Raw genomic sequence first — 27,897 nt, forward strand, 5'->3', positions numbered from 1 at the left:
TTCAGAATAGAAGGAGAGATAAAGAGCTTTCAGGACAAACAAACTAAAAGATCCCTAAACCAGCCCTGGAGGAAATATTAAAGGGGATCTTTTAAGCAAAGAGAGAGCCCAAAAGTAACATAGACCAGAAAGGAACAGAGTCAATGTACAGAAACAGCAACTTTACAGGTAATAATACAATGGCACTAAATTCATATCTTTCAATAGTTGCTGAATGTAAATGGGCTAAATGCTCCAATCAAAAGACACAGGGTATCAGACTGGAAAAGAAAGCAAGACCCATCAATATGCTGTCTGCAAGAGACTCATTTTAGACCCAAAGACACCTCCAGGTTGAAAGTGAGAGGGTAGAGAACCATTTATCATGCTAATGGACATTAAAAGAAAGCTGGGTTGGCAATCCTCATATCAGACAAATGTAGACACATAGACCAATGGAACAGAATAGAGACTCCAGAAATGGACCCTCAACTTTATGGTCAACTAATCTTCAACAAAGCAGGAAAAAACATCCAGTGGAAAAAAGACAGTCTCTTCAATAAATGGTGCTGGGAAAATTGGACAGCTATATACAGAAGAATGAAACTTGACCACTCTCTCACACCATAGACAAAGATAAACTCCAAAAGGATGAAAGACTTCGATGTGAGACAGGAATCCATCAAAATCATGGAGGAGAACATAGGCTGTAACCTCTTCTACATCGGCCACAGCAACTTCTTTCATGACACGTCTCCAAAGGCAAAGGAAACAAAAGAAAAAACAAACTTTTGGGACTTCATCAAGATAAAAAGTTTCTGCTCAGCAAAGGAGACAGTCATCAAAGAGGCAACCCACAGAATGGGAGAAGATATTTGCAAATGAAACTACAGATAAAAAGGTGGTATCCAAGATCTATAAAGAACTTCTCAAACTCAATACACGAGAAACAAATAATCAAATCAAAAAATGGGAAGATATGAACAGACACTTTTCCAATGAAGACATACAAATGGTTAATAGACACATGAAAAAGTGTTCAAAATCATTAGCCATCAGGGAAATTCAAATCAAAACCACATTGAGATACCACCTTACACCAGTTAGAATGGCAAAAATTGATGAGGCAAGAAACAACAAATGTTGGAGAGGATGTGGAGAAAGGGGAACCCTCTTCCACTGTTGGTGGGAATGCAAGTTGGTACAGCCACTTTGGAAAACAGTGTGGAGGTCCCTCAAAAAGTTAAAAATAGAGCTACCCTATAACCCAGCAATTGCACTACTGGGTATTTACCCCAAAGATACAGACGTAATGAAGAGAAGGACCATACAGACCCCAATGTTCATAGCAGCATTGTCCACAATAGCTTAAGTGTGGAAGGAGCCGAGATGCCCTTCAACAGATGAATGGATAAAGATGTGGTCCATATATACAATGGAATAGTACTCAGCCATCAGAAAGAACGATTACCCAACATTTGTAGCAACATGGACAGGACTGGAAGAGATTATGCTAAGTGAAATAAATCAAGCAGAGACAATTATCATATGGTTTCACTCATTTGTAGAACATAAGGAATAGCGGGGAGATTGGTAGGAGAAGAAAGGGAAGAATGAAGAGGGAGGTAAACAGAAGGGGAATGAACCACAAGAGACTATGGACCCTGGGAAACAAACTGAGGGTTTCAGAGGGGGGGTGGGGTGGGGGGGATGGGCTAGCCCGGTGATGGGTATTAAGGAGGGCATGTATTGCATGGAGCATTGGGTGTTATACGCAAACAATGAATCATGGAACACTACATCAAAAACTAATGATGTACTGTATGGCGACAAACATAATAAAAAATTAAAAAAAAATAAAACCAAAGACAGAGAGGAGGAAGGACACTGTATCATAATTGAAGGGTCTATCCAACAAGAAGATCTAACAATTATAAATATTTATGCCCCTAACATGGGAGCAGTCAATTATATAAACCAATTAATAACAAAATTAAAGAAACACATTGATAATAATATGCTAATAGGGGATTTTAACACCCCACTCACTGCAATGGACAGATTGTCTAAGCAGATCAACAAAGCAACAAGGGCTTTGAATGACACACTGGACCCCATGATCTTCACAGATACATTCAGAGCAGTCCATCCTAAAGCAACAGAATATACATTCTTCTCGGGTGCACGTGGAACATTCACCAGAATAGATCATATACTGGGTCACAAATTAGGTCTCAATCAGTACCAAAAAATTGAGATTATTTCCTGCATATTTTCATGCTTTAAAACTTTCACTCAATCACAAGAGGAAATTTGGAAGGAACACAAATACATGGAGGTTAAAAAAGAACCTTACTAAAGAATGAATGGGTCAACCAGGAAATTAAAGAGTTAAAAAATTTCGTGGAAAGAAATGAAAATGAAAACATAACTGTTCAAAACTTTTGGAATGCAGTAAAGGCGGTCCTAAGAGGGAAGTATATAGCAATACTAACCTTTCTCAAGAGTAAGAAAAGTCTCAAATACACAACTTAACCTTATACCTAATAGAGCTGGAGAAAGAACAGCAAATAAAGTCTAAACCCAATAGCAGAAGAGAATTAATAAAGACTAGAGCAGAAATCAATGAAATAGAAACCAAAAGAACAGTGGAACAGATCAACAAAATTAGGAGCTTGTTCTTTGAAAGAATTAATGAGATCCATAAGCCCCTAGCCAGGCTTACCAAAAAGAAAAGAGAAGGGACCCAAATAAAGAAAATCATGAATAAAGGAGTAGAGATCACAACCATCACTAAAGAAATACAAAAAATTGTAAGAACGTATTATGAGCAACAATATACCAACAAATTAGGCAATCTGGAAGAAATGGATGCATTCCTGGAAACTGATAAACTACCGAAACTGAAAAAGGAAGAAATAAAAAACCTGAACAAACCCATAACCGGCGAGGAAATTGAAGCAGTAATTAAAAATCTCCCAACAAGCAAGAGTCCAGGGCTGGACGGCTTCCCAGGGGAATTCTACCAAACATTTAAAGCAGCAATAATACCTATTCTTCTGAAGTGGTTTCAAAAAATAGAAATGGAAGGAAAACTTCCAAACTTGTTCTATGAGGCCAGCATTACCTTGATCCCAAAAGACCCCACCAAAAGAGAATTATAGACCAATATCCCTGATGAACATGGATGTGAAAATTCTCACCAAGATACTAGCCAATAGGATCCAACAGTACATTAGAAGGATTATTCACCATGACTAAGTAGACTTTGTTCCTGAGCTGCAAGGGTGGTTCAACATCCATAAACCAATGTGATACACCACATGGATAAAAGAAAGGGCAAGGACCATATGATCCTCTCAATAGATGCAGAAAAAGCATTTGACAAAGCACAGCATCCTTTCTTGATTAAAACTTCACAGTGTAAGGATAGAGGGAACATACCTCAATATCATAAAGCCATGTACGAAAAGCCCACAGCGAATATCATTCTCAATGGGGAAAAACTGAGAGCTTTTCCCCTCAAGTCAGGAACACGGCAAGGATGTCCACTCTCACCACTGTTGTTCAACATAGTACTAGAAGTCCTAGCCTCAGCAATCAGACAACAAAAAGAAATAAGAGGCATCCGAATCAGCAAAGAAGTCGTCAAACTCTCACTCTTTGCAGATGACATGATACTCTATATGGAAAACCCAAAAGACTTCCACCCCAAAATTGCTAGAACTCATGCAGGAATTCAGCCAAGTGGCAGGATATAGAAATCAATGCACAGAAATCAGTTGCATTTCTATATACTAACAATGAGACAGAAGAAATTAAGGAATCGATCCCATTTACAATTGCACTAAAACCCATAAGATACCTAGGAATAAACCTAATCAAAGAAGCAAAGGATCTGTACTCAGAAAACTATAGAACACTCATGAAAGAAATTGAAGAAGACACAAAGAAATGGAAAAACGTTTCATACTCACAGGTTGGAAGAACAAATATTGTTAAAATATCTATGCTACCCAAAGCAATCTACACATTGAATGCAATCCCTATCAAAATACCATCAATATTTTTTCAGAGCTGGAAAAAATAATCTTAAAATTTGTATGGAACCAGAAAAGACCTGAATAGCCAAAGGAATGTTGAAAAAGAAAACCAAAGTTAGTGGCATCACAGTTCCCAGAATTCAAGCCATATTACAAAGCTGTAATCATCAAGACAGTATGGTACTGGCACAAAAACAGACACAGAAATCAATGGAACAGAATAGAGAACCCAGAAATGGACCCTCAACTCTATGGTCAACTACTTTTTGACAGAGCAGGAAAGAATATCCAATGGAAAAAAGTTTCTTCAACAAATGATGTTGGGAAAATTGGACAGCCACATACAGAAGAATGAAACTGCGACATTTTCTTACACCATACACAAAAATAAACTAAAAATGGATGAAAGACCGAAATGTCAGACAGGAATCCATCAAAATCCTAGAGGAGAACACAGGCAGCAACCTCTTCGACCTCAGCCACAGCAACTTCTTGCTAGACATGTCTCCAAACGCAACGGAAACAAAAGCAAAAATGAACTATTGGGACTTCATCAACATAAGAAGCTTTTCCAGAGCAAAGGGAACAGTCAACAAAATTAAAGGCAACCTACAGAATGGGAGAAGGTATTTGCAAATGTCATATCAGATAAAGGGATAGTATCTGAAATCTATAAAGAACTTATCAAACTCAACACCCAAAAAACAAAAGATCCAGTCAAGAAGTGGGCAGAAGACACAAACAGACATTTCTCCAAAGACGACATCCAAATGGCCAAGAGACACATGAAAAAATGCTCAACATCACTCGGCATCAGGGAAATACAAATCAAATCCACAATGAGATACTACCTCACACCAGTCAGAACGGCTAAAATTAACAACTCCAGAAACAACAGGTGTTGGTGAGGATGTGGAGAAAGGGGAAACCACCTACACTGATGGTGGGAATGCGAGCTGGTGTAGCCATTCTGGAAAACAGTATGGAGGTTCCTCAAAAAGTTAAAAATAGAGCTATTCTACAACCCAGAAATTTCATTACTAGATATTTATCCAAAGGATACAAACAGTGATTTGAAGAGCACCCACACCCCAATATTTATAGCAGCAATGTTCACAATAGCCAAACTATGGAAAGAGCCCAGATGTCCGTTGACAGATGAATGGATAAAGAAGGTGTGGTATACACACACACACACACACACACACACACACACACACACACACAATGGAATACTACTCAGCCATCAAAAAGAATGCAATCTTGCCATTTGCAATGATGAGGCTGGAACTAGAGGGTATTATGCTAAGCAAAATAAGTCAATCAGAGAAAGACAATTATCATATGATTTCACTTATACGTGGAATTTAAGAAACAAAACAGATAAACATAGGGAAGGGAAGGAAAAATAAAATAAGATGAAAATAGGGAGGCAAACCATAAGAGACTCTTAATCATAGGAAACAAATTGAGGGTTGCTGGAGGGGAGGTGGGGGGGGGGATGGGGTAACTGGGCGATGGGCATTAAGGAGGGCACGTGATGTAATGAGCACTGGGTGTTACATGCTACTGATGAATCACTAAATTCTACCTCTGAAACTAATACAGTGCATATTAATTAAATTGAATTTAAATAAATATAAATAAATAAATAAATCACCTATCTCTGGCTCCTTTGGCAGGATAGACTTACTGCCCCAGAGCCTTTACCAGCTGGTTTGGATAATGCGTAGTCTTCCTCTTGCACCTGGGTGGAAGCCCTGACACCTGCCACATCTGAACTTTGATGCCTGGATCTTGATCTTATATAGGAAGCCCGGCAGCTTGGCTGTCAGGCAGACCTGAGTTCAAATCCTGACTCTGCCACGAGTCAGCTGGGTAATGCTGTCTGAGCCTCCATTTTCTCATCTTTGCAAAGGGGATAATGACAGCCCCACCTCTGGGAGCGTTGGGGGATTGAATGAGAGGAAGCCGGGAAGCATTTCGCAAGGTGCTGGCTGACAGGGAAAGCTGTGAGAATCATCGTTAAGTGCGACTCATCCACCCAGAGGGAAAGGAAGCGAGTGGAAGGTGTGGACCGGTCTCAGGGCCCGCCCTTGCAGCCTCCGAATTTGCCATTGAACGAATGAAAAGAAACGAAACGCAAGAAACTTACACAAAGTTTTCGAAGCACATGGTGGGGCCCACGACGTTGGCGGCTCCGCTGCTGATTTTAAAGGCAAAGAAGTTGTCTGGACAGGGCTTGCTGAGGCCGCACTTGGTCTTCACGGCCTCTGTGGAGGGAACAGACCAACCTCGGTGCTGGCAGCTCGGGACGGGGCTCCGGAGGAGGCAGGGGAGAGGGCGGGGGAGCAGGCTCGGGACCCAGCGCAGACGGGCCTCCCCAAGCCGCCTTCGCGCACCGCCTCAGTCTGGGGGGCTTGCCCCTTTCTGGGCGCACAGCGCCTCCAGCCACCCCGTCAAAGACGCAGGGCACCGGCTGTGTGGCTGACCACCCTCGAGTTCGTTTTCAGGGTTAGCACGACAGCTCTAGCTCCAGCACGGAGCCTGGCTCTGCTTAGGACCCGCGTCCTCTGCGTGCGGCCCTCACAGGGCACGCGGAAGGCGGGAGATGTACGTAGGGCCTCCAAACACAGCTGCTGGGCTGCTCCGTCCTCCGCGGCCTCTTTGTGAGCTGGGATATCCGTCACCTGTGCTTTCGGCCCCGCAGGTTCTGATTTATATTAATGCCCCCCCCCTTTTAAATACCACCTGACAGTTTGGAAAGTACCCTTAGGGAGGACTGCGTAAACACGGAGTTAGAGAAAGTGCCCCTGCAAAGGGAAAGCCGTGATCGAGCAGCCTCTCTCCAGCCCGGAGCCGCGCATCTGGCTGAGCTCCGGCAGCACCCGCTTGGAGCAAACGCACAGGCTTCCTGAGAGAAGCTGCAGCCGCTGAGGGAGGTGGTAGGCACTGCGGCAAGCATTTTACATTTATGATCTTGTTAAATCGTGCCGCTTACTCCTGTGCCTGGCACGTAGTAGGCACTCAGTAAATTTTCACGGAATGAACGCACAGAGCGTTGGGCAGGGCTAGGCTCGAGACTGGGAGAATCCATGTGGTCAGGGTGATGAGGATCTTGCCAGCCTCTAGGGAGCCTTTACGTGCATCAGGGAAAAGTGCCCCTCTGGGGGGACACAACGCACTGGTGCGAGCCTTGGCAAGCCCGTGGCACTTCTGAGTAGGTAAAGCTGCTCCTTCCTAGGAGTGAATGCCACTCACGCCAGGGTACCCTCGACAGGTGGGCAGCCCTGCAGGTCTGCGTGGAATGCCTATCCTAGGCTCTCTGCCCTGCCCTTCCCCCCACCCCAAGTTTTAATCCACCCACCTGATGGGTATAACCAGAGCTCAAACCAGGACATTGTCACCAGGATGGGGGCCAGGAGCAGAGACATAAGGGGCTGTTAGGGGATGAGTGGGTGTCTGGGCCTATGGCTGGAGATGTGGGGACCTGACTCCCCTTCCCCACCTTCTGGAGAGGACCCTTCTCAGGAGGCCCAGCACCTGCCTGAAGGTGAGATGAGGCTGAGGATGAGGCTGGGGAGGGGTCCTCCTCTCCTATGAGCCTTGGGCCCTAACCTCAGGTCCCCCGTCCCCTCACGGAGAGGCCAGTTTTCTCTTGAGGCCAGACGTTCTCACCTGTGCTGGAGGGATTGTTCCAGGCCCTGGATATCACCCTAGAGTTTGCCCAGAGTCTAATCAACTGCAGCTAAGTCTGATAAACCTGATGTCAACAGGCTGGCTTAAGCGGGCTTTCCAGAATTGATTTTCTGACCATAAAGCCTTCACGGTCCAGCTACTGGATGAAGGGGATGATGTCCAGGGGGTTCAGCCACTGGGAGGCAGGGGATTTGCTCTCTGGGTTCGGGGTGGGGGGCTGCCCCCACCAGCTGTCTCAAACCCTGAGACCCAAGCCCTCTGGAAACCCCTAGTGCTGTTGCTGAGGGCGTGAAGCTGAGCACGGGAGGGGGAGAGGTCAGGAAATGTGGGCTGCTCTTCCGTAATCAGCGGCGTGACTTGCCAGAAGTCTCTCCCTTTACCTTTGCCAGCTGTAAAATGAGGGAGCTGGTTTAGATCAGGGTTGTCAAATAGCTTTTCTCTGAACTGTCAGTGCATCTGCTCTTAGAGGCTTAATGATAAAGCTGTAGAGACTACCTGTGGGCCCGCGGGCAAGTGCTGGATTGACTGGCAATGTCGAGCAGGAGGGTGGGCGGGGCAGGAGGCAGCATGTGTGCCTGGATTTGCCCTGGCCCTAGCAGATGATGCCTGAGTGCTTGTTTGCACCGAGATGCCATGACTCTGTCTACTTCAGAATATGACTCAGGACGCTCAGGTCAATGGAGTCGCAGGTGTGGGGCGAATGGTTTGTGTTGATCCATTTGGTCTCTGCTCTCTGTAATCCCACAGTGCACGGGGGCTCCCATGCCCTTCTCGGTCACAATTCTGCTCCTGGAACTATGACCCTCTTCAGTCACTACTATGTTGCGGTGGGAGAAGGGGGACTTGGAGATGTTGCCTCTTGCAAGGAGTGTTGAGAGGGTGGGCTCTGGGCTAGCCTGTGGGTGAACTCCAGCTCCACTATGTACCACTGTGTTGCCTTAGCCAAGATATTCCTACTTCTCTGAGCTTCAGTGTGCCCACCTATAAAATGGGGATAATTATAGCACCTACCAGGGTTGCGGTGAGGATTGCCTGAGATGCCTGCAAAGCTCTGAATATGGTGTCTGGCACGTAGTAGGTCCTCCATCATCTTATCATCATCATCATCATCATCATCATCATCATCATAACTGTCCCTCCCTTCTACCTTCTGCACACTTTGGGAGCTGGGGTCTTTGCTGAGGCCCTGCTCGGGCGGCTGCAGTGTCCAGCATTGGAGGCCTGGGCATTCCCACTTCCCAGTGCCTGACTCTGGGGCTCTGCAGGGAGCCATGGTCTCCCCCGCAGCCCCACACATTCCTGGCTCTAGGCCTTTGCCATTCCCTCCCTGATGCCTCCTCTGACCTCATCCCATTGGAAGAGGTAGCCCTCCCGGAGCCCAGAACACTTTGCCCTATCTCTCTCGGCACACTGGGCACTTCTGCCCCAACAGACAATCAGCACCCCTTTCTGTATGACTCTGGGGGCACCTGTAGTGCCCCACATGGCCCCTGATACTTTGGAACAGGAACTGTGAACCAACCCTGGGGTCGCTGCTTGATGATGATAAGCACAGCGCCCATCTTCAGGGCTCTGGCTCAGTGGGGGTCAGAGTGGGGAGGTGGCTGTGCAGGGCCGGGTGCTGTGACAAGGGTGGCAATCCAGACTGCAGGGCGGGGGGACTGGGGAAGGGAGAGTTGAGTCATCTCCATCAGTCTGAATGGCTGAGAGGAGGCCACTACTGCTACAGGGCTCGGGGGCTTCAGAAGGCACCATCGGGCCATGAGAGGAGAGAGCTGGGCAGATTCTGGACACCAGGATTTTTCTAAGGCCTGCAGGGCCAGTAGGAGCAGTGCTGGGAAATCTCACCCTAAGGCAAAGGCGGGGCTGGGGTGATACTCACTGATCTCCTTGGAGTTCGAACCTGCTGGAGAGAAGACACAATCTTGTTAGTGAGAAAATGCTTTGGGTGCCCCCTGCTGGAGGCTGGAGGCTGGAGGCTGGAGGCTGGAGGCTGGAGGCTGGAGGCTGGAGGCTGGCACTGGCCTGGCCTGGCCAAGGGTTCTCCTCCTGTGGGGGATGTTGAAGTGAGCTCTAAAAGTCCCACCCTGTCAGGGAGCCCTCTCTCACTTACTGCTGCCACCCCTTCACTCGCACACACATACACACGCACACACAGCACTTCCTACTCTAACAGGGCATGTTATTAAATGCATAAAATAAAATAGATTAGAATGGAAACCAACTATATATCAGTATAATAATAAAATATTAAAACATAAATTTGTACTACAGTAATATATATACTTCTATATTAATGCATTAAATAATAAGGTGGGGGGTGTGTGCAGCCAGACTAGGAACCTCTGAAGAAAATGAATATTACCCCTTCCAGTGGCTGAACGTTCATGGTTTTCGACGGCCCCTTTTCCCACTGGTTGCATGTCCTGTCACTGTAAGCATTTCTCGAGACTGGATCATCACTTCTGTTTTTGTATATTCTGTAATTAAGTCCATTTGTCTTCCCGACTCAGACCATGAGCGGGGCCCACATGTTTCTCATTTTGGGGTCCCTGGGACCTAACACAGAATAGTTGCTCCATGACTGTTGGTTGGAGGTGTTGATTCATCAGACTTCAGGTGGCTGAGTTCTGGGGTGTACTTTCAAACCTGTCCTCTCTCTCACTTCAGGCTGGGGCTCTCTTCTCTAGAGGATGCCCCTGAGCTCCACTTCTGCTCTGAGCCTCCTACACTGACCTGGGCCCATCTCTTCCCAGGCTGTCAGCACAGCCAAGTCCATCTCTGTAAAAGCAGTGCCCTGGGGCTGGGGAAATGGTGGCCCCCATGGGTCTATCTAATTCATCCTGACATGGGTGTGAGCCGCGCTTGACAAGAAGTGGGTGAGGTGCGGGATCTCGGAGACTCCTCTCTAGGGTGACTGGCTTCTAGCTGCTGTGAAGCTATGAGCTAGCCTGGGCCACTAGAGGTTATTAAGTTTGACTATGTCAGTGGAGGTGGTTCTCTAAATACAAGGAGGACAAATGCAAAGGCATAAACCCCTTCCCTTTCTTTCTTTCTTTTGAAAGGATTTGGACCTGGGAGACTTGCGTTCCCATTCCTGCTGACATCTATAAGGGAAATTTGGGCAACTTTTTTTCTCCCTGAAGCTCTCCAAGCTTCTCTTTTCTTAGACTACACATAAAACCACACCATGAGGTCACGTATGAGTCCACTCCACAACCATGGATCACCTCATGGGGCCATTTGTGCAGATTATATGAGATTATGCATGTAAGCAACTGCTATCTATTACTCATCCATCATCCACCCATATATTATTCATTTGCCCGTCCATTATCCACTCATCTATCCGTCTACCCATCTATCCATCCATCCACCCATCCATCACCCATCTACTCATGTGTCTATCTACCCATCCATCATTCATCTATCATCCACCCACCCACCCATCCATGCATTTACGCATCCATCCACCCATTCATCATCTCTCCATCCACCCACCGACCCACCCACCATCCACCAATCCACCCATCTATCAACAATTCATCCATCCATCCATCATCCATCCATCCATCATCCATCTATCCATCCATCATCCATCCATCCATCCACCCATCATCTATCCAGCCACCTATCCATTCATCCACCTATACATCCATCTGTTCACCCATCCTTCCATCCACCATCCACCAATCCATGCTTCCATCATCCATTCATTTTTCTTTCATTCACCAAATGTTTACTGAGCATCTGTTCTGCACTGAGTGCTAGAGAAATGGATGTACACAAGATAAAATCCTTGCCTTCAAGAAGCCTACATTCTAGGGGATGGTAACCCAAAACAACCAACTAGACAAATAAATAAACACCCTAATGATGGATGATGGTGAAGCTCTGAAGGAAATAGGCTGACATGAGGGGCTAAAGAAGAAGGAGGGGGCATGCTGCAACTGGGGTTGTTAGGGAAGGCCTCTCTGAGTAGGTCACATTTGAGCAGACACATGAAGTTGGAGAAGAGCTGGCTGTAGGGACATCTGTGCGAAGAGTGTTTCAGGAAGAGGTGACAGCACCTGCAGTTGGATGCCACTCAATGCTCAGTTTTGTCTCTCTTGGCTCCTTTCTCTCCCTCCCCCCTTTCTTCCTTCTTCCTCCCTCTGTCCTTTTTTTTCTTGGAATCACATTTCCAAATTGGCCCTTGATGCAGGCATATGTTATGGCCAGGGCCTTGGAACACTTCTCTGTTCCCCATGGGCTCCAGCCTTCCTGGCAGCTTCCACCCCCACAGAGGCTGGAGTCCCAAAGGCAGCCCACACCCCGCCATGTCTGGCTGCCTCCTGGGTCACCCACAGATGGCGGGAGGAATATCTTTGGCCCCATCCTGGTCCATAGTCCCTGTACCCAGCAGTGAGCCCCACTCACCCAGCCAGCGAGGCAGACGGATAGTTTTCATGGTTAAGCTGACGTAGCTGCGAATAAAGATCCATGTGGCGACCAGGGCAAAGACGAGGGCCAGGAGGCGAAGCACACCTGCAGAGCAAGCAGATACGGCCACGAAGCGTCATCACAAGGCCACATAGCAAGGCTACTTGTGAGTCCTTACCAAATCCCCCCAGTGAGACCATGTCATGAGACCCCACCAGGAGACCCCCTGTTGTAGCCCCAGACCAACGCCCACACCTTGGACCAGGTCAGGGGACCATGTGGTGAGACCGTGTGTGAATTCAGGCAATGATCAAATGGTGAGATCGTGCTGCAAGATTGCATGGCCACATTTCCTAAGGTGGGTCCACAGGGAGAAAGAGTTAGAAATGGTCCTTCCTGGGCTCCACTCAGCCATCCAGAGACAGACTCTTGAGGGGTGAGGCCTGGGAATCTGCACTTTTATCCAGCACCTTGAGGTGAGGCCTGAGAGGTGTGGCAGCCAAGCAGAAGGCAGGTTCTGCTGCAGACAGCCCGAGGGGGTGAGCCCAACGCCACAGGAGTCGGGAAGGCTGGGTCCAGAGCTCCGGGCAGCCACTGCTGCTGTGTGACCTCTGGCAGAAGCTCAGCCTCTCTGGGCAGGAATGCCCCAGTCACAGAGTGGACATGGCTCGACAGCTTTGCTTCTGAGCCCACAGCTTGTTGGGAGGGATGTGATGGTTGTCCCTAGTAGGCAGCCTCCAGGGTGGCTTGGGGCTGTGGCTGGTCCCTCACAGTTTCCATCATTCCCCCTGAAAGCCACCACAAAGAACCGCACGACGCTACCTACAGGAACACACTCTGCCTTGCTGACGTGGCTTCCCCGGGCTCACAGCCTGGCTGCTTCTGCATCAGTGGGGAGCAACCCCACACACAGGACAGCCCCCCAGAGCTCCCGGTCTCACTCCCTTCCCTCACTCTCCCACGAGAGCCAGAAGTGGGCTCCACTACACCTCCCAGCACAGGGACTCTGGTGGCCCCACTGCCCTCGGGCCATGTTCTCTAGCTCTGCCCCTGACCTCTGTGTGGCCCTGAATTCAGCTCTGGGGTCTTGTGCTGGCCTCTGGCTACTTGGGATGGGGACGAAGGCCCCCTGGATCATGTACGGGCATGGCTCAGGTCTGTGGGAGTCCCTCATCTTCTGGGGCACAGTGTGGCTGGAGGCACCCAGAATTCTCCCTGGGTATCAGTTCACATTCTACATATATCCTGTTCGTGGCAGCACGCCAACAGCTTTCATATACATTATCTCAGTTCATCCTCATGGTAAACCTCCGTTGGATACTACTGATCATTCCCATTTTGCAGATGAGGAGACAGGCTCAGGGAGGCGGTCACTTGGCTGGTAAGTGACAGAGGTTGCGTTTGAACCCAGAAAAGTGCACTGATTCTAAAACTTGTGCTCTTAACTTCCTCACAGCTATTTGGGAATATAAATGAGTTGTGTCCATTTCTTACTTGGTGCCTCAGTTTCCCTATCTGTACAAACAGGGTACATACAGCATGAGAGCATGGACGAGAAGGCAAAGGCTGCTCCTCGTGCCCAGTCCTGTGGTGTGAAGATTCTAGGATAGCCCTCCTTGAGCCCTCACTTCCTTCCAGGGTCAGGTATTTCCCAAATAGGGTCAGTCCCTGTGATCCCAGGTGGTGGGGCCATGATGCCAAAGCTTCTCCAGCCCTTCAGCCTCGGGGCAGCAAGTTGCCTTTTCCCCATCTTCCAGGCTCCCCCGGATGGGTTTCCTCCTGGAGTTAGTCTGGTCTGAACATTCGAGAGCATAGACAGCCAAAAAACCTCTGCGTCCAGGGACTGGCTGCATTCCTGATAAAAAAATGATTCCTAAACCAGTATCAGACCTCAACCTTGAGACTTTGAATCCTCGGAACGTGGCCCCTACCTGACACTCTCATCTTGTCCAGGTGAGGAGCGGCTTGCGGTCAACGTTAGCCTGTGGAGAGAAGGAAATCAAATTGGAAACTGGCACCTGGGGTCTGAAAATGAGTAAGATGGACGATCAGGGACGGGTACCTCCGACGGAGGAGATCACAGCCCTTTCAGTTTGGTTCCTCACCACCTGCCATCTGTTTGCTCTCTGCCTCCACCTGTCCTTCACTTTTGCCCCTAGAATTTTATATTCAATTCAACATGTCTTTTTTGAGTGCAGAGATTGTTAGGTAGAGGAAGGTGTAGTCTGCCAGCCGCTGTCTCTTGGAGGATTTATTTGTCCGTCCATCCATCCATCCATCCATCCATCCATCCATCCAAGCTTCCACCCGTCCATCCTTCCGTCCCTCCAGCTAGCTGAGAGACACTGAGCTAGCTTGCTCTAGTAAAACCGTCAGGAAGCTCAAGCAATTTCTGCGTAAGGGCCAACATGAAGAGTAAAGAGAGAACGCTCACATCACCGGTCAGTTTGTGCCGGCTGCTATACATGCAACTATCTCCTCTCATCCTCACACTCCTCCGTTTTAGGGGTCGGGAAGCCAAGACTCACCATGGGCAAGCCCACACTTACTCAGCTTGTAAGGGTCACAGTCAGAATTTGGGTGCAGGTCTCCACTGCCCAATCCCCACAGGGTCCCACTCTCAGGGCCTTTTGTCCCAGAGGAGAGTTGACATTGGAGTTTCCTCCCTTCTTGAGCACAAGGCAGGGGTAGGGTTACCCTTGGCCGCACCTTTCACCTGTGCCACCCCCCAGGTGCTGGGCGGTTACCAGGGATTCAGCAGCTGTGAAGACCCCCAGCAGGTCTCTAGGAACCTAGGGGAGGGGAGTGCAGGGCTGGTAGTAACTGTTCCAAGTCTCTGAACCCCCACAGCTGGAGGGCTCTGACTGCAAGGACTTGCTTCCACTACTTTTCCTACCCCTTCCCCACTCCAGAATCTTCTTTATCCTAAGAATCCATCTCAACAGATACCGCCTCCAAAGCCCAACCACCAAGCACCCAGGTAAGAGGCAGGAGGCTTTAGTGCCTGCCACGGAAGCAGTAGGGAGGGGTCAGTCCTTGATATTTAAACAAAAGCAAGGGCAAATCTACATTTCCTTCTGATAAGTATGAAAATGTTCCCACCCACTCTGGCCTACTGTCTAGGTCCTTCCAGGTGAGAAAGGTGAGCGGGTACCTGACCCCACCCACAGTGATTTTGTAGAATTTTACTTCCTGAAATTCAAATTATCACCCTCTCCCCCACCCCCGTTTTGTTTTTGTTTTTTTTTTTTTCAGATACAATTGTATATTATGCTTTTGAATGTTCATAGGCTCTGCCCTACAGTCTGGGAGCCCAGGACCCTGGATGACGTTGGAAGGTCGTTCCGTGGGATCCACACATGTGGAGCGCCCAGCAGAGCTGGGGGCCGGACAGGATGAAAGGATGGGAACATGGTCAGGTAGATGAGGGTGCATAGATGACCGGACAGACGCTGATACCGACAGAGAGCATGCCAGAGACAGAACCTGGAGAGACAAAGGACAAGGGGCAGAGGGGACAGCAGAGATACAGACAGGGACACAGGAGAAAGAAGAAGACAGGGACAGAGGAGGAAAGCAGACAAAGGGGCAGAGGTAAAGAGCAAATACTCAGGACATTCATTCACCCAGATTCAGAAAGAGAAAGAGTGCCATTCGGAGAGAGAGAGGAGAGACGTAGGACAGAGATAGAGGCTGGGGCGCATACCTGGGTGGGGGGGCTAGCTTCTCACAGTCCTGCCCATGCCAAGCAGGGATTCTGGCTTCAGGGCAGCAGGGTGGGGAGGGGCAGGGGTGGGGAGGGTTCTTCCAGCCTGATGTCCCTCCTAGCTGAGTCCCCGATTGTCCCCTCAGCACCTGCCGGGCTATTCAGTCTCCTGAGTCTCCAACTGGCTCGCCCTGCCAGCCCGTGGGTGGTCTGGAGTCTCCAGCTCCAAGACTGGCGTCCTGGGCTCCGGGACTGGTCTGCTGGGGGTGGGGAGGGAGGGAGAAAGGCACTTGGGATTGGTACTAAGGGTGGGGCAAGAATTCCCTCCGCAGCCACCCAAACCCCAAAGTTTCTTTCTTACTTGTTCCTGCGAGAATGTCTGTCGCAACCTGTTATTCAGGTTACGGAGCTGTGGGGCAAAGGCACGGGGAGAAAGGTCTGACTGCCCTTGCGCACATATGGTGGCCCCAGGGTAGTATGTGGTCACAGGGCTGGTGGGGTGGGAGGGTGGAGGGTGGAAAGGAGGGGATGGAGGTGGAGGGGTGGGGAGGAGGAAGGCAGAGCCCATTGTCCGCCCTCACTGTCCTGAGCCTCTCCCTTTGTCCTGCCCCTCCCCTTGGACCCCTATGGATTTCTGGCTGTAGGTCTGGCCAGGTGGTACGTAAGTCACAAGCGTGCTTTGCTTTTCTGCGGCAGGCCTGGTCTCCTGCAGGCCCCATACAATGCTGAGCACAGAGGAAGTGCTCAGTGAATATTTGGGGACTGAATGAACTGGTTTCTTGCATAGTCCTGAAAGGTTAGGACAATGAAACCACTGTATAGAGAAGGAAGCTGAAGTTCAGAGAGGGCAAGTGACTTGTCTAAGGCCACACAGCCACTTGTGGATTTCATTTCTGAAGCAGTCTCTGTGCAGTCACGGGAGGGCAGGCTGGGCGTTAGGCTGGGGGTATGGCTATGAGCAAGACATGCTCTGGACCATCTCTGAGCCTTTGCACTGCTACTCCCTGTCTGTCTCTGCCTGCGACACTCCTACGTCTACTTCAGGTCTCAGTGTAGAAGTCACTTCCTCTGGGAAGCCTTTCTTGACCCCCCAAATCAAGGTTAAACACCCATCACGGCACCCCATCCTGTCAAGAGGAGCTGGGCAGTCAGAGCCCTGTGATTTCTCTGTGGTTGGTTCAGGAGGGGACATGTGACCCAAAAAAGGCCAAACAGAGTTCTCCTGGGACAGCTCTTGGAATCGGGGGAGAGAGAAGCTATTTCTCCCCCGATGACCTTAAGCTGGACACCTGGGTGTCTGGGGCTGCTGGAGCCCCTTTCTCAGCTACTCTACCAACCCGCCAGGAGAGGCAAATGCTGGGGCTGTGCATGGGGCAGCGCTGTGGCCTTGGTCTGGAAAGGGTCAGGGAGGAAAAAGTGTGAGACGTCGGGAAAGAGGATGGACTTTGGGTCCATCAGACAGACCTGTGTTAGTCACTCTGTACTTGTGTGTTTTGGGGCACACTTCTCTGGGCCCTGGCTTCCTCCTATGTCAAATGAGGGTGATGCCATCCACCTGTCCTGAAAGGGGTGTCAGGCAGGGAGGCCGCCTTCTACAAGGGCTTTGCTGGTCTGATGACATCCCCCCGAGCCCTCCTCCCCGCCGGCAGGCCCCGTTCACCCTGCTGCTTCCTGCTGACACACCTCCTTGGCAGGAGTCCTATGCGGATGTTTGCTCTTCCTACGAAACCAAAATGCCATCACAGCCTGCTTGTTTGTGACATTTCTTAATGGTCCTAGGAGAGCTGGGACATCGGCTTCTTCCGGTTGCCTGGAGTCCTCTATACTCAGATGCCTTCGAACTCAACCCTGACCTGTCCCAGAGCCAAGATGGAGAAAGGCTGACTCTCTGTCCAGGCTAGGAGGGTTGAGGAAAGCACCTCAATGGAGAAATAAACGGATATTTCTCCTGCTTAAGTCTGGTCTCTGGTCCCTAAGGTCCTCAGGATAAAGGCCAAAGTATTTCACTGGCTTATAAGGCCTTGCATGATTTAAACCCTGGCATGAGAGTGACCTCATCATCTGCTGTCCCCACTTCACTTTCTGCTCTAGACGTTCAGAGCTGCCCTGAATGAGGCTCTTTCCTTCACCAGCTTCGCACATGCTGTTCTCTATGTGGCCTGCCCTTCCCTGACTCATCCACTTGGGCAACTCTTCCTTGGTCTCAGGTCCTCACCCAAGCAGCTCTCTGTCTTTGGAAAGACAGAATTTGGAAGCTGTTTCCTAGCTCATTGTAAGGATCCAGGCTCAGCCAACAGTCGCTTCTGCCTCAGCCCTAAGCCACGGGTAAAATGGGAAGAGCTCCGCGAACACGCTCGGCATTTTCCCTGACATGTGTGTTGGCCACAGGTTCAGCTTTGTTCTCTGCGTAGCAGGTTGTTTCTAAGGAGGAGTGAACTGGAGGCCTGATATGGAGCTTGGAGAAACCAGGTTGCAATTAGCAACGAGCGTAGCTTGATGGCTGCACTCCCATTAGCTCTGGCCCTTCAGGCTTCCCAGCACCTGCTGGCAATCAGGTTTCCTACTCTCTGCCCAGAACCGTACCTTGGAAGACCGTCCGAGTTCCAGAGCAGAAAAGGCCCCAGACTCACTTTATAGCTAATAATAAAAATAATACATTAGCAAGAAAACAATTAAACTAGCTACCGTTTATTGAGTGCTTACAGTGCAGCTGGAGTTAGGCTAGGAAGTTTGTGTATAAATCTTGCCGAATCCCCGTGGCAACACCGTAAGTTGGATCCTACTGTCTCCTCTTCTCCGGGGACGAAGCTGAGGCCTGGAGGGGGTGAGTGAGCGGTCTCACAGCTGTGGTGGCAGAGCCGAGAGTCACACCCTCAGCCGAGGACAGCAGACGGCTGACCACACTGGTGGCTGGCAGGCCTGCAGCTGCCCCACGCTCATTGGAGCCCAACAAGGAAGGGGACTGGGCCCGAGGGAGTTCCGTGTGCCCAGGAGTAAGGCTTGACTCTTGAAAAAGTAGTACTTTCGTTGGACCTCAAAGGATAATTCTGCATTAAGGAAGAGTCCTATCCCCAGGCCATGAGGGCTCACGTTTTCCTTCATTTGAGCAGTGGAACTTCTGGGGCAGGGGTGGCACAGACGAGCACTGGTGCAGCTAGGCTGTGACCTACCACGCGGCAGATGTAATCAGCCAGCACAGCGCCTTTTCTGGCGAAGAGCCGAAGAGGCTCTGACTTTTTCCCACAGGAGTCTTGGGCCTGGCACATGGGGTGTGTCATCCTTGGAGTGGGGACTTCTCAGTGTGGGACGAGGGCCAGGTGGACTCGGAGCTGGGTCCTCTTCACAGCATTGGCCTTCTGGAACCCGAGGAAACCTGCTGGATGTGAGGAAGGCTCTCTGTTCTCACAGACCAGTCTGAGACAGCACAAGGGCACGAGCTGAACGGGTCTGAGGCCTCCAAGTCCGCTTGGTCAGGAGTTACTGGGGGATCTCTGTGACATCTTTTTTTTAAAAAAAATACAACTCAATCATTCACCCTGCATTTGCTGAGACTCTCCTCTGTGCCATCACAATGCTGGGGGCCTGGGACAGAGCAGAGAACCGATAAGGTTCTCACCTTCTGGAAACACACAGCATAAGGTGGGAGGGACAGGTATGTGGATGGTACGGTGGAATGGGTGCTCAGGCAGGGGTTCCTTCAGGGAACTTCCTGGCCAGGGGGTGGTCAGAGAAGACTTCCTGGAGGAAGTGGCATCTTGGCAGATGGAGTTCTCCTGGAAAGTGTTCCAGGCAGAGGGAACAGCATGTGCAGAGGCTCAGAGGAGAGGCAGAACCTGAAACTCTGATGGTAGAGACCAAAGTGAAGGGGGAAGGAGACTTCATTAGGCTAATTATACATTAGCCCTTAAGGACTGAGCTAATGTAATGACCTTGGGCTTTGTTCTGAGGGAGATGAGGGGGCCACAGGGAGAATTAAACAGGGCCAGTGATAAAACTTCAGCTCAGTGTGGAGAAGTAGCACCTCCTCCGAGAAGCCTTCCCTGATCCCTGGCTCCTCCATTAAGGAATCCCTCCATTAAGGCACCTTGTCATGCTTCATGGTCAGCCTAATTTGGGGGCCAGCTTCCTCTCAAGGCTGTGGCTCCTGAGGGCCTTCTTCATGCCTGTCCCTGAGGCTGGCACCAAGGCACATAGGAGGTGTGCAGCAAATGCCATTAGAGGGAAGTGAGCGGCTTTCTGTTTGGGAAAGAAACTAAGGGAGAAAAGACCCAAACGCACCACGGACGCTCTGTCCATCTAAGTGGTTTCTTCCTTCACCCCATGCCCTGCAGCGTTCTCCAAAGTGAACTCTGTCCAGAGGACAGGCTCGGACTTTAGAATCTAAGTAGCCTCTTCCGGCTAAATGCAAGCTCAGGCCATTTTCCTCATCATCCCTGGAAATTCTGTGGACTAAATGTTGTCCCCAAAGGCAGGGGGCGTGCTGTCTGCTCTTCCGTGGGCTTCTTTCTGAACGCCCACCCCCATGCAGGCAGATTTCCTCGCAAGGGGTGAATCCTGCATGCACTGGGGTGGGAGGTGGAAGCTGCAGAGGGGCCACAGGGCCTGAGGGAGACCCTTGGCACGTAAAGGAGATGGGGGTAGAGGGACAGGACAGAATGAAAAAGCAGAGACACTCAAAGACTGAGAGTGACAGATACATTGACAGACACACACAGGCACTAGCACGTGGGCACCCGTGTGTGCACGCACGCACACGTGCACGCGCACTCGGGAGTCAGGTGCTGCTCAGAGTCCCGCCCGGGACCAGGGGACATGTGTGGTCTTGCCCAGACCTGGTTGCCGCTGGCCCTGAGTTTCCAGTCGTCCCTGAAGTCCGTCCTGAATCCTGACCACGAGGCCCAAGCCCGTGTGCCGCAAGCAGAGGAACCAGAGGCCGCCTTTCCTTCTCTAAATGGTCCTTCTTGTAAACCCCCGGTATTTATAGGCCGTTATTGATCATGTCACCAATACAGACAGATAGAAACGGCAAATAAATCTGTAAACAATAAGGCCGGTGGCTCGAACAATTTGGGCCAGTGACATTTATTTCAGAAGAAAATAAACCCATTATCTCCATTATGCCCTGTTTGAATTTTATTTATGGTTTTAATGGTTTTCTCCAGCTCTGGCCGGTGGTAGAATTACTGGGCGTGCGAGGCCACGTAGTAGGAGATGCAAGAAGGTGTGGCAGGAGCAGGATTGAGGTTTCTTATTCCCCAAGCTCCTGGGCTGTTTCCCAGAATAAGACAAAAACCCCACACGTACCAGCTGCTGCTCTGAGGCTCCCTTATGTTAACTACTCTAATCCTCAGCAGCTTAATGAGGAATTTGGAGAAACTGAGGCACAGAGTGTTGGGTCACAGCTGGTGAGAGGCAGAGGAAGAGAAGGATCCCAGAGAGGAGCCCAGGAGCCCACATTCTTAACCACGGCGGCCGACTCCTCTAGACTAGGGCTAGGCAGTTTTCTGCCAAGGACCAGAGGAAATATTTTGGGTTTTCTGGGCCTCTCAGTCGCAGCTAGTCAACTGTGCCATCCACGTGGGAAAGCAGGAGTAGCGGTATGTAAATGAATGAATGTGGCTATGTTCTAATAAAACTTTATTTATAAAAACGGGTGGCTCTGAATTTGGCCCTAGGCCTTAGTTTGTCCAACCCCGATTTGGGTGTTGCCCCTCTCAGCCCAAGGCGGACATGAGCCCTGGTGCTCCCTTCCTGACCTTCAGCCTGCCTGGGTTTGGCTCAGCCGTTGGAGGTGGAGAAGGAAGCCTTCTGTAGAGGATGAGAGAGTTCCTGTCATTCTGTCCCTCCTTTCCACCCAGCAGCCAGTGTGCTCCTCAGGGACGGATCCACCAGCCCCTTGCTCGCTTAGCAGGGCTCAGTTGCCTGTCCTTGCACAAATTCCCCTGACTGGATTATCATCCGAAGGGGCCTTGCTCAGTGCCCGGCATTCAGGGGGCACCCAGGCGTTGGCAGCTGTAGCCATATTCGCCCCTTCAGGTTTGCAGAGGCCTCATCTGGACCCTGGGATTTTGAGTCTATATAATATGGTGGTTGAGTGGGGGGCTTTGGAGCCCCATCTGGGTTCTGTCATGGGGCTGTGGACACAGTCCTCTCAGCTTTGGTTTCCTTATCTGTATGTGGCCAGCACAACCCTTAATTTAGTAAAAATTAAATTCGAGAGTACACCCCACGCATAATACCTGCTATGGAGGACATGCTCTGTAAGCGACAGCGGTTAAGCAAGTAGGCCCCCTTGTGCTCTGCTTGGGGATGCCCCTGTGCCCTCCCCCCTACCTCCCGAGGAGGCAGAAATCCCTCCAGAATGAGAGAAAAGTATGCTCTGGATCGGGAATGGGTCCCTCCAGGCCCTGACAGAGCAGCAGGAGAAAGGAGCAGGTATCCGGCCAAACATGCAGGTCTTTCCCCTCCCCCCCGGGATGGGGTAATCTCAGGTTGCTAGGTATCTTTGGGTACATTAGCCTGAGAGGCTGGTTTGTGCCACTAGAACTTCTGTTTGCTGAGAGTCTGGCTATGTGTCATCAGAAAGGACTACTCTAGCAGGATGGGACTGCCTGGAGCTTCTGGGTTCATCCCCTGAGCCATGGCCTGCGGTTGGCCTATCTGAATCACTTCAGCAGGTCAAGCATGACGAAATTCCCCTCAGACCCAGGGGGCAATTCTATTCCTTTCCATCAGAGAGAGCTGGGTCTTGGTCTCTTTGATTAACAAGATGGCGGCCTCCACAGTGACATCAGTGGGGTTTTGGAAAGGTTTTAGGAGATAAATCTTCCCCAGGGACATGTGGGATCCAGATATCTCTGAAGGAAAAATCATCTTAATAATAATCATAGTGATGATTCTAATAAGTCTTCGTACTGTTAGCTGGCCAGTTTTGAGCCCCGTGTCCTTCCACTTAATCTTCCCAACAGTACTGTGAGGCAGATTCTTTTATTGACTTCATGTTACTGGCAGCAGCTTAAAGAGATTAAGTGATTTGCCCAAGGTCACACAAGTGGAGTGGCGGATGCAATATTGCCATCCATTACTTTGGTAACTGTGATTAAATGAAGCAGGGAGGCTTGGCGCCAGACTGTGGTGGACACCCACTGCTTGGGTCATCTTTCTAGCACCCAGTCCCCGTTTCTCTGGTGCTCACCCTGGTTTTGCTTCAGGCATCATACTGCCTTCCTCTGCTCCCTGCCGTGCAGTTGGCTAGGGACGGCCCCATTCCTGGTTCCAAGTGTGGCCATGTGGCCCAGGCCTAACTCCATTTCTTGGTCACAGAGATGGGCATGCTGAGAAGATCACAGCCCTCCCAGGGCTCTTGGTGGACTTGCCAGGGAAGAGGATCTGCCTTTCCGCTGGGGTTGCTGACTTGAGATGACTTAGAACTGTAGACGTTGATGCCTGTCTGTCACTGTGGGGAGACCTTGCCTGAGAATAAAGCAACATGGAGGAAAGGATCCCAGAGATGGAGTCAGAGTCCTGGAGATGTCGTTGAGCCCCTAGACCCAGCTTTGCCTGCCAGTGGATCCCTGGCCTTTTCCATTACGTGAGCCGATAGAGGTCCTTTATTTGTAGGGCTGGTTTGAAATTTTTTTCCTTTTTTTGTCACTTGCAGCCAGAAGAGTACCACCTGATACACAAGAATTTTCCCATTTTCAGTCACAGTTAATCCACAGACAGGTGAGGTAACTTGCCCCAGGTAACACAGCAAGAAAAAGCCAGAGCTGGGATTCAAATTCCAAGGGTGGTTGGCTTTCTATGACTTGTATGTCTTTGTCTCCTGAGGCGATGTCCTTGGGGAGCAGACCTTGGTATTCCCACCTCTGTCTCCTGGGGCCTCCCAAAGCAAATGATTGGTAGCAACCATAAGAAGTGTCTGCCTCCTCCACAGGGCCTATGCTGCGGGACTCCAGGCGAGCCCCGGGGCTGTCACCCCAACGTGGGCTGGGGCTGTGCCAGGCCCGCCCAGCAGTGGTAGACAGGCTGCTCTCGTACGAGGAGGAAATGCCCAGCCCAAGCGCACGTTGGCAAACCCTGGCTTCCAGCAGCCCGCACCCCAGGAAATAACCCTTGGCTTTGCAGACTTCCAAATTCCTATGGGCATGCAGCGGCGGGGCTGTGAACGTGGAGTGAGCTCAGAGAGGGGTGTAAATGGTGACCGTAAGACAGAACCCCAATGGCAGCCGCCCGTCCTCACAGGAGACCCGCCTGTCTAATATTGGTGGGCCTGGCGTGGCGTCAGGTAAGCTGTGGCCAGCCTGAACAGGGAGCTGGCAGATGCATGGGGGCGGACAGACAGACCACAGCAAACACCAGGTAGAGCCAAACTCCTTCCCACAACTTGCTCGCCTGGGGGGTGTGAGCACCTTGCTGTCCTCATCTCCCATTGCCAGCTCCTGCCCTCTCTCCCTGCAGGACTGCCCCCCCTTCCTCCCTCTCCCCCTTCGCTTAGAGTCTGCGGTGTGCCAAATGCTCACCTCCCCTGCCCTCCTCCCACCAGCATTCCTCCGCAGTTTGATCTCCGAGAAGTCTGTCCTGACTCCTACCTCCTTTATGGTGCATGTCCCAAGTGTTCTGAAATGACTACCTGTGCAAATTGTTTTTTATCTGATGGCTAGAGCCATACCTTTTTTTTTTTTTTTTTAAGATTTTATTTATGAGAGAGAGAGATGGAGTGGGGGGGGGGTGGGAGGAGGAGCAGAGGGAGAGGGACAAGCAGAGTCCTCGCTGAGGTTCTCAGGACCCTGAGATCACGACCTGAGCCGAAACCAAGTCAGACACTTAACCAACTGAGCCGCCCAGGCACCCGCATATCTGTTTTTTTTTTTTTTAATCCTGCCTAGTTAATCATTGTATCCTTGTTTAATTGGCATGCAGGAAGTGTTCAGTTGATGCTTACTGAATGAATCATCTGGAAGGGTAGGCTTGACCCGCTCTCTTCCAGCCACGGACTCTGAATCGACTGCACTAGGGAGGCAGGGCTGCCTCGAGTCGGGGAGCATAAATTTTGCAGCCACGTTGCTCAGGCGAGTTATTTAATCTCTCTGTGCCTTCCTGCCCCATCTGCAAAGTGGGAATGATAATGGTGCCTACCTCCTAGAGCTGGTATGAAGATTAAATGTGTTACTACGTAGACAGCATTTAGCCCAGAGCCTGGCACGTCACAGATGCGACTTCATGTGTTTTGTGATGGCTATCCTAGATGTCTAGACAGAGTACCACGGCCATCAGCAGGGGGTAGCCAGACTTTCACTCCCATCTTACAGATCAGAAAACTGAGGTTTAGTGAAGGGCAGCGACTCCCTTGAAATCATACGGCTAGAAAATCTCTCGAGACCACGCACCTTTGTTGTGACTTTTCAGATCATTATATTCAGGGAAAAATGAGATTTGGGGCCTTTTCCATTCATTCTTTAAATATTGCTGTGGCTCCTGGTTGATCAACTGTGTTTTCTGAATGAAGAGATGAACGAGTGAATGAATGCCAAGGGGCCCCTGTGGTGGAGGAAAAAAGCCTGCAAGGCGGGGGATCGGATCCCTGGCTTGACTGTCCCGTTCCTTCGCTCTTTCGTCTTCCACCCACCCCAATTCTATTTTCCTTTCTCTCAGTAATGTGGACCCAGAAGTACAGCTCTTTCTTGTGCTGGCGGAAACATACCTGAGGGCTCAAGGCTCCCACTTCCCTGCTTCGGTGGAGGAGGCCAGATGTTCCCGCTGGTGCTTTGGGTCCCTGACCTAGCCAGCCACCCCCCTGGACCAGCTGCTGAGAGAGGCCAGCCTGCTGGTTCTCGGAGGGGCTGGGGCCTCCCAGGCGGGTTCTCTAGCTGCAGCAGGCCCAGAGGCAGGGACGAAGTGGCTCGTGGGTACCTCGTACGGGCCAGCTCCTCCTGGTTCTGCCCTGGCTCTGCCCTCCTGCAGAGAAGCCTGCTATAAACTCGCCCTACCGTGTTAAACAATCTTCCCAGGAAGGAGGAAATTCATCCAAAGGAGGAAATGAGTTCAAAGTCTTGTCTGGCTGAAGAGCCCCTTGGGGCCCTGGCTTAGGCGTGGGCTGTGAGTGTCTCTTCCCCACTGAGCTCCCCTAGCCCTGGCAGAGGAAGTTCGGGAGGGATTTGAACAGTTTAACCAGGATTGAAATATCACAATCAGCTGCCTCAGAAAGGAAAACGAAACACAAGAAGACACCACCCCCCGCACAAACCAACCCCTCCTGGCTCCCTTTCCTGGCCCTGGGGGTGAAGGGGGGACAATCGAGTGAGTGAGTGAAGTGCTGTCACCTGCTTGGAGGTTCCAGGCCGGGGTGGCTGCTGCTGGAGGAAGCAGGCAGGTAAGCATGGGGAGGAAACACACACCGTGGGTGGGGGAGATAAAGGCAGCTGAAGACAGCGAGCCTGCATGATGGAGGAGAGGTGCCCTTGACCCAGCACAGGAAGTGGTCTGGGCCAAAGATTCTGGGTACAGTTTGGGGCACGAGTTAGAAGTTGAAGCCAGAGAGAGAAGGAGGGAGGGAGGGAGGGGAACAGAGAAGAGCCAGGAGATGGTAGGATTTTAGCACAATGGCAAATGTAGTGTTGATTGGGTCTCTCTCTCCCTAGGACTCAGTGTTCCCCACTTTCCATCCAGCACCCCCGAGCTTTGCTACTACTCATGCTTCTCATTCCCGAGAACTCTCCCCCTTAGGGTGAGTCCTTTCCCGGGAGGCACCGCGTTCCACATAGGCTCCTGGGGGGGGGGGGGGTGTCTTCCTCTTTGCTGGCAGAGGGTGCTGCTGGAGTTGGTGATTTCCATGCTGAACTGCTGCCGCCCCTTTGCAATGACCATCCCAAAACACGAGGTCAGAGAGCGGTCGGGAGATCAAGACGAGTGCCCAGGAGCTGGCGCGAGGGAAGAGCAGCCGCTGCTGTCGGTGAGGCGGCCCCGGGCCTGCTGCTCTGGTGCCCCGTGGGTTCCCAGAAAGCAAAGAGGGTGTGCAGGTCCCTGCATCCTGACTGGTTTTAGGCCTGGCCTCCCGTCTGCTCCTGCCTCCTTCCTACCCCTCTTCCCGGCCTGGACAGCTCCGCCCATGGCTGGTGTGTTTTCATCCTTCGGGCCTGACCTTCATATCAAGGTCGTCTGCCTTGCTTCCCAAAGTGGACAAGTGAGTCATGGAATTGAAACTGCGGTAAGTTCTGTGAAGGAACGTGAAGGGGCTTTATACAGCATACGTTTACCATCTTATAGTTCTGAGGGTCACAAGGCTGGCGGGTCTCACTGGGTTAAGACCCAGGTGTAGGTAGGACTGTGCTCCTTTCTGGAGGCTCCAGAGAGAATTCATTTCCTTGCATTTCCAAGTTCTGGAGGCTGCCTGCTTCCCCTGGCTCATGACCCCTTCCTCCATCTTTTTTTTTTTTTTTAAGGTTTTATTTATTTATTTGACAGGGAGCGAGCACTCATGCACAAGCAGGGGGAGCGGCAGGCAGAGTAGGCAGAGGGAGAAGCAGGCTCCCCGCTGAGGAGGGAGCCCGACACAGGGCTTGATCCCAGGGCCCTGGGATCAGGACCTGAGCCAAAGGCAGACGCTTCACCGACTGAGCCGCCCAGGTGCCCCCTTCCTCCATCTGCAAAGCCAGCAGTGTCGCATCGGTGATCCTTATCGGGTCCCTCCCATCTTCTTCTCTCCCTTCTGCTTCCCTCTTCCACTCTTAAGGATCCGTGAAGACATTGGGCCCACCCAGATTCTCCAGGATACTCTCCCTGTCTCAAGATCTCCTGGTTAGCAACCCTAATGCCATCTGCAACTTTAGTTCCCTTCTCTGTGTAACTAATGGCACGCGTTGGCGGGGCTCTGGGTTTGAGGACGTGGGCATCTTCAAAGGCTGTTATTCTGCTAACATCAGGGGCAATCCTCTTTCAGTTTCTTTGTAGCACTTATGACAGCCCGAAAGGATATTTCTTGAATATTTGTTCACTTGTCACTGGTCTTGCTTTACTGGAAAGTGAATCCCATGAGGGCAGGGGCCTTGT

The 27,897-nt window shown here is 50.6% G+C and overlaps 1 protein-coding gene across 4 annotated transcripts in view; it reads right to left on the bottom strand.

Moving 5' to 3' along the window:
* The window catches only part of FAM3D (FAM3 metabolism regulating signaling molecule D), a 38,539-nt gene extending 12,769 nt beyond the window's left edge, over window positions 1-25,770 (bottom strand). The window contains exons 1-5 of one of the 4 annotated variants that reach the window (XM_057311844.1): window positions 15,850-16,098; window positions 14,075-14,125; window positions 12,141-12,248; window positions 9,604-9,627; window positions 6,178-6,295 (exon numbers count right to left, since the gene is read on the bottom strand). In XM_057311844.1, coding sequence (XP_057167827.1) covers window positions 6,178-6,295; window positions 9,604-9,627; window positions 12,141-12,248; window positions 14,075-14,087 — 263 coding nt within the window. In that variant the 5' untranslated portion in view covers window positions 14,088-14,125; window positions 15,850-16,098. Of the gene's footprint in view, window positions 1-6,177; window positions 6,296-9,603; window positions 9,628-12,140; window positions 12,249-14,074; window positions 14,126-15,849; window positions 16,105-25,552 lie in introns of those variants that run through there. The other 3 variants (XM_057311842.1, XM_026501135.3, XM_057311843.1) reach the window with 3 other exon arrangements.
* Between the last annotated feature and the right edge of the window lie 2,127 nt (window positions 25,771-27,897).

Source organism: Ursus arctos, unplaced genomic scaffold (assembly GCF_023065955.2).
Source record: "Ursus arctos isolate Adak ecotype North America unplaced genomic scaffold, UrsArc2.0 scaffold_14, whole genome shotgun sequence".
In the NCBI taxonomy this organism is placed as follows: Eukaryota; Metazoa; Chordata; class Mammalia; order Carnivora; family Ursidae; genus Ursus; species Ursus arctos.